This window comes from Photinus pyralis, unplaced genomic scaffold, assembly GCF_008802855.1.
Source record: "Photinus pyralis isolate 1611_PpyrPB1 unplaced genomic scaffold, Ppyr1.3 Ppyr1.4_LG2, whole genome shotgun sequence".
Lineage (NCBI taxonomy): Eukaryota > Metazoa > Arthropoda > Insecta > Coleoptera > Lampyridae > Photinus > Photinus pyralis.
Window position 1 is genome coordinate 23501529 of NW_022170403.1, and position 14526 is coordinate 23516054.

At 34.9% G+C, this 14526-nt stretch overlaps 2 protein-coding genes across 3 annotated transcripts in view; one reads left to right on the top strand and one right to left on the bottom strand.

Annotated features, from left to right (window-relative positions):
* Positions 1-12241, bottom strand: part of LOC116162969 (tyrosine-protein phosphatase non-receptor type 9-like) — a 47876-nt gene extending 35635 nt beyond the window's left edge. The window contains exon 1 of the mRNA XM_031476770.1: positions 12092-12241. Within this exon, the coding sequence (XP_031332630.1) occupies positions 12092-12124 (33 nt within the window). The 5' untranslated portion in view covers positions 12125-12241. The remainder of the gene's footprint in view (positions 1-12091) is intronic.
* Positions 12242-12272: 31 nt separating this feature from the next.
* LOC116162977 (phosphomevalonate kinase) overlaps positions 12273-14526 on the top strand; it is a 28426-nt gene continuing 26172 nt past the window's right edge. For both annotated transcript variants that reach the window (XM_031476781.1, XM_031476780.1), the window contains exons 1-2: positions 12273-12473; positions 12532-12696. In XM_031476781.1, coding sequence (XP_031332641.1) covers positions 12593-12696 — 104 coding nt within the window. In that variant the 5' untranslated portion in view covers positions 12273-12473; positions 12532-12592. The remainder of the gene's footprint in view (positions 12474-12531; positions 12697-14526) is intronic.

Consider the following 14526-nt stretch of genomic DNA (forward strand, 5'->3'; position numbering starts at 1 on the left):
ATGCAATCTGGTTTCGCGAATCTAATAATGAGAATAAAGTACAAATGTTTATTACGATTGCGAATGAATGGGGTGAAGAAATAAGAGTAGGTCGTATAGATTGTAAATCTGTCGAGGAGTTTTTGAGGAAATCACAGACGCAACGCAGACCTGTGAAAAAATACCTACCCAAGCTCAACAATTTTGAAACATTTTCCTATTTGAAAGATGGAAAATTCCTCTTCGGAGTATTTCCAAACAACATTTTCAAACATTGACCCTAAATATTGTAAAACGGAGAATCGTTTTCTCATGCACTTTCGAATTGTGGACCTACGGGTTTTTCAAAAATGTTGACCCCATTGTCTAGTAATGAAAAAAAGTTATTCGAGCCCTAATGTACTATACAATGCGGACGTAACCCCCCCCCCCCGCCTTTTAAATTTGAAACGGTTTGACGTGTCGATTTGAAATTTGCGAACGGGGAGTTAGCGACCGGGCGCCATTGTGAAGGTCTTTTTATCCGCAGTTCACTTCCCGTGTTTCAAGTCACCACTGTTTTCCCAGGTAAGAGGGTCCTTGTTTGTCAAAATTTATTGTTTCTAAAATTTACAAAGACAAAAAAAACAATTAAGACGATTCTTTTAAGATGACCTTGGAATTAGTTTAGGTATGCCGCTATCTTGGAAGTCAGCACTGTAAATTTTACGTCAGGTAGTATTTTAACCCCCCCCCCCCCCCAATTTCAAATCGATACGTTAAACCGTTTCCAATTTAGAAGGGAGAGGGGTGAAGTGAAAAGTATCACAAAAAAGATAAAATTTAACGTAAACCACGGATGCATAAAAATACCAAAATGGCCCAAGATCAGAATTTGAGAGTTTGACACTCTTGTTTATCAAGGAAATTGCGAATGAGACGCTGATTATTATCAATAGGTATGTGCGATCAGCTGATAACATATGTATTGCTGTGTAAAAGTCATGTAGACGTTATTTGGAAAATAATTATTGGACACCCTGTATATAAGAAACCTTTCAAATTATTAGAATAAATCGGAGAGGGAGGGGGGGGGGGGTTATTTACGAATAAGCACACAGAGTTGGTTTATTTCATTTGAGTTGGTATTTCTGTAGTATTATTTTTTAGATGTCTGAACATGCCAGTTCGTTAATCATCACGTTTGTGTTAAAGAGATGTGAAGTTCTGAAGCTGACTTGGCTTGTTTTAAGTGCACCAGTTTATCGCAAACCTGTTATAAAATTATTTTTAATTATCGGCCGTCTGCGTACGGGGTACCATGAAAAAACAAAGCTTCTCTTTCTTTCAGGAATTTTGTTTTTATTTCCATTTAATGTGTTTCAGAATAAATTTTTGTCAATCAATTAATTGTGTTTTTTGGAACTCCTTATGCGATCCAGATAGCTTATGTCAAATTTGTCTATTCGTGCCCAAGATTTATTTCGGCTATTATTTGAAGGTGTTTTCAATGTGTATTGAAAAATAAAAAAATATACAAGGTGCTCTATTAAAAAAAATTTTTTGAGGTTGTTTTCGACCAAACCGGAAGTCGGAAGTTTTAATGTATTTTGAAAAAAATCGGTTCCTATTTAGAAATGTATCGGGAAATAAAAATAGATTAGAATTCATTTTTGCTCTAGATAATGTGTACCATTGAATAGTTCTTTATAAATTAGCTAAAAATATGAATGTGAGGTATCTTATCCCATGCCTAGTCACTGTTTCTTGAAATTTTATTACTACACATATCTCTCTACTCAAATCGCGCGAAATCGATCGCAATCATTCGAAATCCTTGGAAATCTAATGAATCCTATATAAATGTTCGCAATCTTGTCACAATTTTCCTCGTAGTGGTAAAGAAAAAGGTAGAGATTCAAAATTCAATTACTACAGCTGTTGCCTAGATATTGACTTCGGTAATTTTTATTCGGAAGTGTATAGTAATACCATTTAATCTAAGGTATATCTAAACAATTACTCGGTCTTATACAATATGCATGACCAATAGATGTCAAAATCTGTATGTATCATCATCGATCTCGTTGGGAAAACGCCCAAACGTATTCGTTCAATGCCCAAGAAATGTATTTGGCGCATTTTTGAGGTGGCAAAATCATTAATTCATTAGAGAAAAACTGCGGAAAGGCTGTAGCTCAAGGAATTATTTCCTGGATTTTAAATGACCACATGCGTTTGGATCACAAAGTGTGGAAGTCGCTATTTTTGTCCTAAAAAAGCTTTGATATCATGATGTGAAGTTTTTTAGAAATAGAATCTACGTGTTTGAAATCGTTTACGATTACACTTTTCAGTTGTTTTTAATTTCCGGGAGCCAACTTGACAAAGTTCATTTTAGTGAAATAAAAAAAAACGGTCATACCGATTCCTTATAGCGAAAATATTTCCAAGAACTCTTTATTCATGAAAATATGTTCATTACGTTGGACGCACTAAAATGAAACGTTTCTATGCAAATTATCAGACCTCAATTGCACAGTCTTTTCCTAATCGTCTAAAAGACTTCGCTGTTGGGTACATCATTTTCTAAGAACAACCAGTGGCTATATTAAGCCGTTTATCTTTTTCATTTTCAAGCTTTTAGGCGTTCTATGCTTCATTTTAAAATTATACCTTATATTAGATGTTACGTTGAAAGGTTCATTTTAATTAACGTAGATGCATTATTCATTTTTTTAATTGGACGATTACTAATTATATGACGTTAGCAGTCGGTTACAGAGTACAATTTTTAAATTTTCTAAAAAGTAGGCACTAGAAATTACGCAAATATTCCATTGCTGTACAAGAACAGTGACTCAATATTCTGAGCAAATTTTGATTTGTTGTCTGTCTTGTCTGCCTTTTCATGACGCAATTCGCGAGATATTTGTGTACCTACTCATTCTCGTATAGGTACATAAAGTATAATTGAAGATTGCGAAATATCATTAATAATATTTTCACGGAATATTGGTCAAGTAAGGTGAGGAAACCTCCTGTATTAAAGTAATTTTTGTGGAAATACACTTGCAATATTGTAAACTGTCGTGTCGATTAGACTTTTGCAATAAAACATTAATGCTTCATACAAGTCAAACTATTTAGTTTACCCAAAATCGTCCTGAAACCTTCATGTTCATGCCTTTTCAGGCCGAATTTTTGACATTTCCAAATGTCTATAATGACTCCTGTCATCACTGACAGATTGACATTAATCAAAAGTTCTATATAAAAATTGAAATTTTATATTAAAAGACGATTTCGGGTAAAATTTAATACAAAACGAAACAATAAAATGTCATTACCTGACTCGGAAATTAAAGTACTCGGCCCAAAGGGGGCCTCGCACTTCAATGTTTCCTCGCCAGTAATGTATCATTTTCCTGACTTTTATGTGGATAACTATTTTTTTGTCCAGGCCGGAAATTGTAGCTGACAGGAGCCGACACGAAACTTATTACAACGCCGACCAATTTTCTAAATAGAATTCTACAACCTCCGTTTCCCCAACGAAATCGATCATGCAATTGCTTGGAAAGGACTTACCTGCAATTTTGGTACCTATTGTTGTTGGACCGAAGATACTTACCAACAATTAGCACATAAAATGTACATTTCCGAGTCTTTTTGCGTCCGTCCGTGTGAGGGACGAGATCTCAGTACTAGAAAATCATAGAAAGCTAGTTGAGAAATGTTTTTTTTCCTAATCACTTTGGGAAGATTGCAAAGTGACAATCCACAGTATATAGAACGGTTTAGTTGGGCGCTTCGTTACTAAGTAGTTTCTGAATTGACGCTTGGAGACGAGGGAGTGAGCTTTGTGTTTTTATTTTGTTTAATTTTTTGTCTTACCGCTGATAACAGAAGTAAGTTTCGTAGTGACTCGATCCTTTTTGCAGACGTTCCTGTACGAATATTTAAATTGTTTTTACAGCCGCCCAAAGCTCTCTTGCCAAGGAAGAATTAATTGGCGGTTAATCGATTTTAGTTTTCTAATGGTATACGAAAATCCAGGATTGCACCGGCAAGATTGCGCGGTTTAAAAAAAATATCAACGTGATAACAGATTGCGCCGCTTGACCTCACAGTCCAAGAAACAAAAAGGCATTGCTGGATATCCGTATTTGGAGATTTCATTCCGACTTTATTGGATAAGTATAATTATATTTAGTTTGTTCTTTTTGAATTCTGTAGCATATAGTAGGGCACCTGGGCCAAGAAAAATCTTGCAACAAATATGCGCATGCATCTTATTTATAAATATATTTATTTGAAATTTTAACCAAATATGAGTTTAGTAAAGGCAAACATATCTCATATAGTAAAACACAAATGTACGCAATGCCAACTTAATAGACATTTCTAGTAAAGAAAAAACATAGGAAAAAGCGCTTTCGAGCGCCGAGCACTTTTAGGAGCGGCCGCTTGGTGCTCGATACTCGAGTTTTTTTTAAGTGCTCGGCGCACGAGCGCTTTTTTCTGCCCGCGAGTTGTATTTTTTATGGTATTCTAATTAAAAATCACAACTAATAATAATAATAATAATAGGCTCGCTTTTAAAGCATCTGGGATGTTATACTGGTTTTAAGTGCCCTTCCGTTACTCCTTATCGAATTGGAGGGATGGGGCTGGTCTCAACAAAACGAATTAATTTCTGGCAACCACGACCCTCCTCCTCCACTCACTATAGTGATCGGTTATAATTCCTGATATATCAAGAACGTAGTGTCGAGGAAGGTACTCACAAAGGGCGATTGGAACGTCCGAAAGAAACATATCCACCTGGTGATGTCAAAACGAGTGTGGAAGGAGGGTACTCAATGGATCGTCTGGGCGAAACGTATTTACTGGCGATGTGAAAAGTTAAGTGTCAACATCTCGAAAACGAACACAAAGAAAAATGGAAATATTGCAGAGAATAATTGACCATGCTATTTCGTTTTTTTAAAAATGCACTTGAACTGTACAAGAGTTGTGTATTTATTTTATGTAAAGTCGTAATAAAAAATTGTTTTTACATATAAAAAATATCAAAAGCGTTATACACAATGGTCACGAAGGGCCTTAATCAGATTTTATCGAACACCCTATACATTTGAATTCATTCAAATGGGTTCAGGCTATCCTGGTATAATGTGTGGGAGCCCCGTCTTGTTGAAACCGCATCCTCCCCGGATAATGAAATGTCGTTTAAATATGCTGGCGACTCTGTAATTACGAGAAGGAACACTCCCTTCGGCCGGATTTTGGAAAGAAATTTTGAAGCACCGCAACCCCCTTCCAAAATTAATTGAATGTGTCCAAACAACAATTCTGGATTGGGGGGGGGGGGCTTTTTCACGCATTGCATGGTAACTATAGGAACTAAGAATGATACAATCGCCGGCGCTGATTTTTGCGAGCATATAAACCTGAATTACATTTCTACATGCCTTCAGTGCTGAGATCTCACCCCTCGGACAGATGGATAGAATTGAAACTGCAGTATATTTGTTTTTTATTGTGTAGCATTGTGTAAACAGAATAGGGGTAGCGATTGAAAAACGTTGCCTAGGACATTATAAATGTATCACATTTTATTGAATAATATTTTACAACTCTTTAAATCTCATTAAAATTTCTTTGAGGTTTTACAAGTTGAATGATTAATACAACTGTCGTGTAACCGGGCTACGGCTACGTACGTACAGTAGCACAAATGGGCACGTGTTGTGTCGCTTATATAGGAATTCCGAAAGGTACACGTGGGATAAACGCCCTTGCCGACATTTCCGCAGGAAAGTATTTTTACGTTTTCGACACATTCATCGTCCCAATTTGGGCGTATTCTATTTCTAAATTTCTAATTTTTACCTTCTGCGTGAGGAACCGAAACCGCACAACCGCACGGAAAAAGTTCATTTAGGTTTTATATGAAACACGAAATTGTTCAGCAAATGTCGAAATAAATGGTATAGTGCGAAATCAAATTTTTAGTTTGAAATATGCAGCTGTCTCTCGGTCTATTAGTTTGCGCCTCTATTTAGCCTGATTATACCGGATATCCGTAGGGCTGACGTATCTTCACGATATGACATACTACTGCTTGTCTGTTCTGTTAGCGTTCTTCAATGCTGTTGTATTAGTTAATGGTTTCAAGTAAAACCTTCTTGTGGTTAATTACGTTTTGCATTCGCCCATCGCATTAAATAGTTTGTTGATAAAACCGTCGCATGCTTCTAATAAACAAATGTGGTTCTATTTAAATAATATTGTTTTACAAGCCAACCCGCAAATGAAACTTATATTCACTCCTAAAGTAAAGACTGGCATTGTTTGTGAGTTTGTCTATTGAAAGTCTGAGACTGAACAGGAGGAGGTAGCACAATTAAGCCCAGGATAAGGAACTGGTGAATAGATATCGATGGTAATCAAACGTGTTGTTTTATGGCCTATGTAACAAAATCAAAACCAAAAATCCTTTTCGGCTCGCAATGTAGGCGAAATATGAGTAGAATTTTTATTTGTTCACTAATTTCGATTTAGAAGCTGAAAAATCCCTTGCTACACAACACAGCTCGATTTGTTATCTTCCTGTTTTCTCTTTGTTTGGTTAGGTTGGTAGAGCAAAATGCACTATCATTGTTAATATTTTTGTTTCTTTCCTGTGATTCAATGTCTTGTAAAACCCGTGTTGTATCTATACCTACTAATGACCCCAACATTGTCTATTGGAATCATTATGGGTTAGATGGAAGAGCAGGGGTAGACTTTCTACTCCTGAATTTCGCCCTTAGCAGTGTATCTATTTTTCGTGGCTAGCTAAAATAAAACAAATAAAGACTGTTATGATTATTATTATTATTATTATTATTATTATTGACCGCAGACTCTTGAGTTGAGGATACAAGTAAGTTCTGAGAACTTTTGTTACACTCCAGTCGATTTAAAAAAAAACGACGCAAAAGTTCGAATTTGAAACAGGAAAAAATAATGAACAGATTCAAGCGAGGATTCAAGTCTTTAACATTTACACTTCGATGGGATTAATTAAACGATTAGTGCTGCTTGTTAAATAGGAATTTGGCACAGACAAATAGCTCCTTCTACAAAATGATAATTTGTCTAGTTTTTCGTGTTTTGAACGGACCCAGCCGACAACATTATGTTTAATCCGATATTAGAATGAAATTATCTGGCTCATCTCTGACGCTGACCATTAATTATTAACATAATTAGGTAGTGATTCAGTAGGTATGTGCTAAAATAGTCGACCTTTCGAAAAAATAAAATTTTCGCTGCGACTTTGAAAACGGTGCGGAAATGGTGATCATTCGGTCACTTTTAAGAATTTGTAAAAACTGTTATTTAATGAATGAACGCAGTCTGTATTTTTAATCCTAGAATTATGATATCATGAAAACCGCAACAGAATTTCGCATAAGTAGATAATTGCGCAGGTGGTAAACCACGCGAATTTCGACCGTTTTTGTCTATAAAGCCTACAAAAGGAACTTGAATAGAGTTCCGTAATTACACTCTCTATTCATTTATTTTCCATGACACACTTTAAAAGAATTGGGCTTATGGGCTTATTTTCAATGTAATGTAAAGTTGCACTGAAAAGCTGCTTTCATTTTATTCAGAAAACTTCTATTATGACATAGACAAAATGATACAAACAGAAAGAAAAGACGCCGCATCCATTTCCATGCAAACAGAAGCGACCATTTGAAACTCATTTATAATTAAGACCAATTTACAGGGTGTTTTTAATGAAATGGCAAAAATGATACCACCAAATTAATTTAATAAACCAAAGGTGCGCCCCTCGGTGCACCCCCTCTCATTAAATGCAATTAAAAACGTATACAGGGTAAATTTCCATAGAGTCGATTTTTTGGGTAGGTAGTCTATTAATTTTTTGACTCTAGAAGGCCTAAACCTAATTTGGAGGGATTGAGGGGTGCACACGTTTGACAGCATGCATATTCACTGGAAAAAAGTCTTATTTTGACTTTGTTAGTACACTCTTAAAATCTTGGTATAGAATTTTGGAACACCCTGTATGTGGAAAATGCAATCGACACTGCGTACTGTTTACTGTTTTGAATGTAGTACATAGTTTAAAACAAAACTCGAATTCCTAAAATACATTATTTCTGCGATATTTGTGAGCACAATATTGACATCTGGGGATCTTTGAATTTTAAAATATCAAAATTACTTTTCCAAATGCAACTGCGTTTCTTGGCATCACAACGAAAAATAGAAAGATTCCGCCAGAAAAAAAACTCTACTTTAATGTGTACCTATTTAAAATTAGCACATTATTATCGCAAATAAAGAAACTTCTTCTACGCGAATTTTAGTAAAAGTTCACACAATCGAAGTTTAAGAAATGAGATACCACCTCGTTTTTTGAAAGTATTCAATTTATGCCCAAAATAAAAATTTCCAGCACGCGGTGGCAATGCAGAACCGAACCCCTGCCCATTTCCGAAAATTGACAATTTGCTAGTTCCAATTGCGCCCATATTTATGTCTACAATTCAAGATACATTTCTAGTAAAGTCCTGTTAGCTGTATTATTTATTATAGTTAAAGAAATGTGTTCTAAAGGTACCTAATTTCTTAAATATTGCTCCTAGTACCGCTTGCACACAAAATAGTTCTGAGAGATTAAGTACCCTGAAAAAAACCCATGATAAAAAAACATGACATTTAAATTTTAAGAAATTCTGCGGTTTAAGAATCTTTTATTTAAATTTTATTTTAATTAAAATTGTAAAGACGGTAAGTGGTGCCAAATTGCACTCCCCCACAAATGAACGTTTTCCTTGACTAAAATGATAATACATATAACGGGACAGCTACTGGAAAACCTTCATTTTAGAATTTTGTGACACTTTTATAGGACACCTCGGTAATTATTAGTGGTCATGTGCTCGTTTTGGGCCAAACTTAAAATGGTAAAATAAAAAAAATTGTCAATTTCAGAATGACCCTACATTTACTTAGTTAAAAGAGATATAGAAAAATGTTTATTATATTTTTCATAATAATTATTGTTGAGTAATCTACAGTTTTCAAAAGTATAGGTACGGGATCAGGTAAAAAAGTTATCAGACTTAACCTCACCTTTTTAATAGAATACCCTGTATATTTTGATCTTATATGATAGTATATTAAATTCTCTTTTCAAAAAAAAAACAAAGGATAATATTCAAAAAGTAATTCAAAAAACATTCAAGAATGGTTTACAAAAATTTCAAAAAGATTTTTGAAAAGAGAATTTAATATTATGCTTTCCATTAAAATATAAGAAATTATAGGGTCATTCTGAATTTGTGCAATCTTCTAGTTTTGCTTTTTGTTGTTCTTCCAAAAACTACAGTGAGAATATTCTTTTTTCGAGTTTTCAAATGCTTTTCTACGCACCTTTGTTCGAGAAAGGGGAAGGTATTTTTCAAAAAATCAAAAAAAAAAACAAAATTGCACACTCAAATTGCATACTGAAAAAATATGTTCCTGTTTTTCGCACTTTTGGTGGGTTGTTTTCAGAGGAAACGTCGTCAATCCTTTTATTTGTAAAAAAACATTTTGGGTTCCGATTTACTTTCAACTTAATTACCTGCTACGCCCTCTATATTGATCATACCATAGTTCACTCTTCTCTAAACTTATGTACACACTTCTTCAACAATAGCATTTCTTTTTTATGATAACTGGTATACTACATCATATTCAAATTTATTTAGTGATTAATTACACAGACGATCAATCTCCGTTTTTTTATGATGTATTTTTTTAAATAATTTGTGCTTTTATAACAAATATGCATTTAATACTTGCAATGCCTTCTTTGTTCGACTTCAAGTTTAGTCGAGAATGACCTTAACTTTTTGTTTGAAATGTTTTAAATAGAAACGTACCATCTTACTTCGGTAATACTCATAGAAACAGCACCAGTCTAGAAAGCTATGGATGACAGTGCCAGTACTTACACCATTTTTTCTCGTTAGGCGCCATGTACCATGTACGCCCCTGGTAGTAGCCCGTAGCTTCTACATCTAGCGTGCTATGGAAATGCTGATAATAGACTTTTCGCAAATAAAAGTGCCCATTGAAGTTTTGACATTTTCAGTTTTTTCGGTGATATCTCCGATATTTTCATATTTCAAAACGTTTTTTTCGAGGTTTTTTTAGTCACAAAAAGGGGCAACTTTGCCCCTCGCTTTGCCCCCATGTAATGTTACACTATATCTCTCACCGTTTCCGAGATTCCAATGGTGGTAGGCAGTTAGACAGATGATCGTAACACAACGTTTTAAATTCCAATATGGAGGGGGGGGGGGTTCTGAAGGGATTGATTAAATATGACATGAAATGGGGTCATCCCGCCTTCATTTTTTATTTCTGATTCACAAAGTACATTAAAAATAAAAAGACCCGTGTGTCCTCAATTTTTATTTGCGAGTAAAATAAACCCAAAATAAATTATTGAAAAGCTGTGTTTTTAGTCCGAATTTGAAACGCTTCAGACTAAATACGTCACAAACCTACAACCAATCACGTAGAAATGAGCTGGCAACCTTACGCGAGGGTCTGACGTTTGTCACATTTGACGTTTTGAGAGGGATGTTTAACTGCATCTAGCACGAAAGTGACAAGTGCCTGTGACAGATGACGCAAGTTATAAATCTAGGAGCTGATTGGTCGGGCTTATTACGTCACAGAGCCCGCCACAATCATATCGTTTTGAATAAACCTTTAAAACCGCACATGTTCATTATTTTTTTGCTAATCTGCCTCTATTTTTAAAGAAACTTTTACTGTCCAAAAATATGTTTTATGGTTTCAGGTACACGCTTAGTAAATTAGAACTGCGGAATTCAACTATACTGTAAACCCCCATTATCAAAAAGGTGAGATACGAGAGATATTAACACCAACATTTCGTACATTTAACCACCACAAAACGCAATTAAGATACATTTTCTTGAGTTAAAAAGAAATTACGTTGCCACTTGAATCAATATTATAACTTTTTATATATAGTTTTTTTCGAGGTTTTTTTGTTATAAAAGTTTTTCCTGACTTACATCGAATGGTTCACCTCTTCCATTAATAGTCGGAAAAAGTAGCTCCATAGACCATAGTGAGCTTTAGGATCAAAAGTCAAGTGAATATAAATGAATAAAATGTTCGAGGTCACTCAATTTTCTTCCGCTTTCTATTATTTTAATGTAGGTACTCAAACTGTGTAAAAATGGTTAAACAAAACCTTATGGAATTAGATAATTTTCACCAAGATTTTACCCCACTGTAATATACGTCGTTAGATGTTTATCCCTCGGTTATAGTAAAGCTGTCGCTTTTTTTTGGAGAACGTCTTTTGAAGAGCATGAATTTACAGTAAGTATAAAGTAAATGTGGGTTGAAAACACTGTTCACCATGGTAAATTACCAAGAATATCTTTCTGGATGTCATACCATCCAACTACCGGTGTTGGACCAGATCAGATAATTTTCCACGAAATTCCTTCAACTCTCAATATCTAGAAAATATGAAAATCGAGATAAAAAGAAAAACGTGTCCAAAAACCTTCATGGTTTCCTGCTTGCGGTTGATACACAACTCACAATGTAGTTTATTTTATACTACTTTTAGTCTTATCTAACTAGGTAATTACATGCTTTAAGTACAGCAATCAGATAAATATAGTGTTTCTTTTACTGAACAATTCGGCGTTAATTTTGGCTGGTATCTCGGACTTAATCTACAGGTAGTCAATAGCTCTGTATAAAAACAAATCGATCTGTTTACGCGGGAAACTTGCCGTGTCCAACAGCTATTTACCTGTGCATGTGCAATTGTTTTTTTAACATGCGATTGTCTCACGAAATATTTTAGATTTGAAAATTGCGTAGGCTGTGCCTGTAAAACGTATATGATTTGTTTTCCGATGTAAGCAACTGCTGGAGTTTTAACTTTTTTAACATGTATGGGTGTTGCACTGCCTACGTGACATGAGACGTTAGCCGGCACTTACAAGAGAAATGAGAATTAAACGCGATTAGTGATAGTATTGAAAGAAAAACTTACAACTTCTTGCTCTGCTGTCAATGGAGCCGCCATTATAAACCTTCGCACGGGCGTACAATCGCACACTACTACATAAAACTGTCGAAAATTACAACTTCCCCTGCCACAACCGAAGTCTGTATTACACAACACAATTAAAGCAGACTAAAAGTTATCAAAAAAATCAGTAAGTATTGCAGAACTAAGCGAAAGTAAACAAACAGGGTGCCATAAATATGCCATAATTATTTTTGTAAAAGCACCAAACGTTGGTGCAGTAAAGTTCGATGCACAAACAGACACATTTGAAAATATATTCTCCCGCGTTCAAGCACGTAACGAACGGTGGGCCTAGGGGGGCATATTATACCCCTCGCAAATTATTTGTGCCTTCTCACCCTGTGTAAGAAAATTGTATTTATTTATAAAACATGGCTACTACGCTTTATTTTTAAATACAGGTAGTTCGCTTGAACTCGTGTGGTTGTCTTTAAATCTGGTATACCTACAAGCTGTTCCACAATGAATGCCGACTATCTATACTTGTACATCAAAAAGGAGACCTCGGAATATTGTCTTATTTTTAAATTCTGTATATCTACACCTCTTACACCTATGTCCTGTAGGTAAGTACCTACCTAAATTTATTTGAATTGTTATGTCAAAAATGAGCTCAACTCATAACTGCCAAGTCTTCCATATGAAAGCTGTTATTATTTATTTGGGCCTGGTTTTTTTAAGCAAAGTTTCGCCTTTAGAGGACTGTGCTATATTTATATTTTGGTTATAAAAATTCGCTAAAATTTTTTTTATGGCAATCCCCTATATTTATAACTATGCTTCATTATAAGTACAAAATAAAGGGCACTTTGCCTACTTAGTCTATTCCAACAATTTTCAGTTTTCGACATATATTTGCCAAAATTGAAAAATGCCATTAATCGCCGCTACTTTACAGACACCAACTCCTTTTAAAAGTCTGTTATCTGTGTACAATAGCATCAAGACATACTTAATTCAATAAACACTTTATACCCCATTGTCCAACATTAGATGCCCTATTGCGATGATTTTCTCTGTCCGTTCGCCCATCATAAAATTACTTCAACAGATTTCAAAATATTTACTGTGTTGATTTTGCACCTAGTCCTAAAGACTACTTGATCTTTAAGAATATTTGTGCCTTCACGAGTCAGCACTTGCTTTTCTCCAGGAATTTTTACATTCACAGCTTTTTGGTCCTTAGAACCTCTAACATGCACATAAAAACGTTTGAAAGTCTTTAAGAGCTTTTAACAGCTAAATCTTGAAGAGCTTTTATAACTCCTTATGAGCCATAAAGATATCCAAGTAAGTTTCAGAGTCTTTAAGCGCATTTTCGATTTTCAAGAGTTTCTAAGTGTTTTAAAAACATCTAAGAGTGTATACAGATTTTCCTAAATGCTTTTAGACTTAAAATACTCCCAAAGTTTAATTGGGATTCCTTAAGAGTTTTTAAAAGAACACTAACAGTTTTTACAAAATTCTAAAAGTCTTTATGCGCCTTTAACGGCCGAAAACATTTTCCAAGAGTACGAAAATCTTTAAAAATATCTTAGAAATTTAGACACTTCTATATAGATTCTCTCCTCTCTTTAAAAGTCAAGGTTTTAGGACCTCTAGGCGAATTTTTCGAAAGAAATTTCTCTTATGTGATGGCTTTGTCCGTCCGTCCGCTGTGTTCCTTGAGAACAAAAAGAGACAGCGATGCCAAATGTTCGATAGGAAGTAGAATGGTCAATTAATTATTGTACTAGGAGTGGTCTCAGTTGGTCTTATTGCCCTCCCCGGTATTGTCTACCGTTCAAGAATCTCTTACAGGAATGTTAAAGTTCGATTCCAGCGCTATGTAGAACATGAACATTCTAGTCAAGATGATTGTATCAGATATCAACAATTTGAAGAATCACTAATCATACAGTAGGCACCATGGTAATTTTGGTACATTTGGAAAACATGTCCTATAGCTATTCTCCCACGATTAGGACGTTGTGCGCAGGTACACCATTCTGTTGAAACCAACAGTTTCCAATTTTTGTTTTTTTGTGTGCCGTAGATTGTTGTATTCGCAATAAAAAATGATTTTCAATACTTTTTGTATGGACCGTATAAAAAATATAGTTGATGATTTCTACGAAACAAAATGTTGCATTAAAAATCACTCAAGGCTGTCTTGCAGAGTTCAAAAAGTGGCAATGAGAAAGTGTTCATTATAACGTCAGAAAGAATAAAAACAAAATCGCCAATGTCGGTTTTTCTAGCAAATCTTTGGAAGTAGTCGGAATTTTCTGGTTTTCTTTACACCATAATAATAACTGTTTAATTGCGCAACTTTTCCCTAATCTAACCATCGTTATATCTTCTATGGTTTCCCAGATCCCCTGGACTGTGTATCAGCTGAATGTCAGATTTCTGTT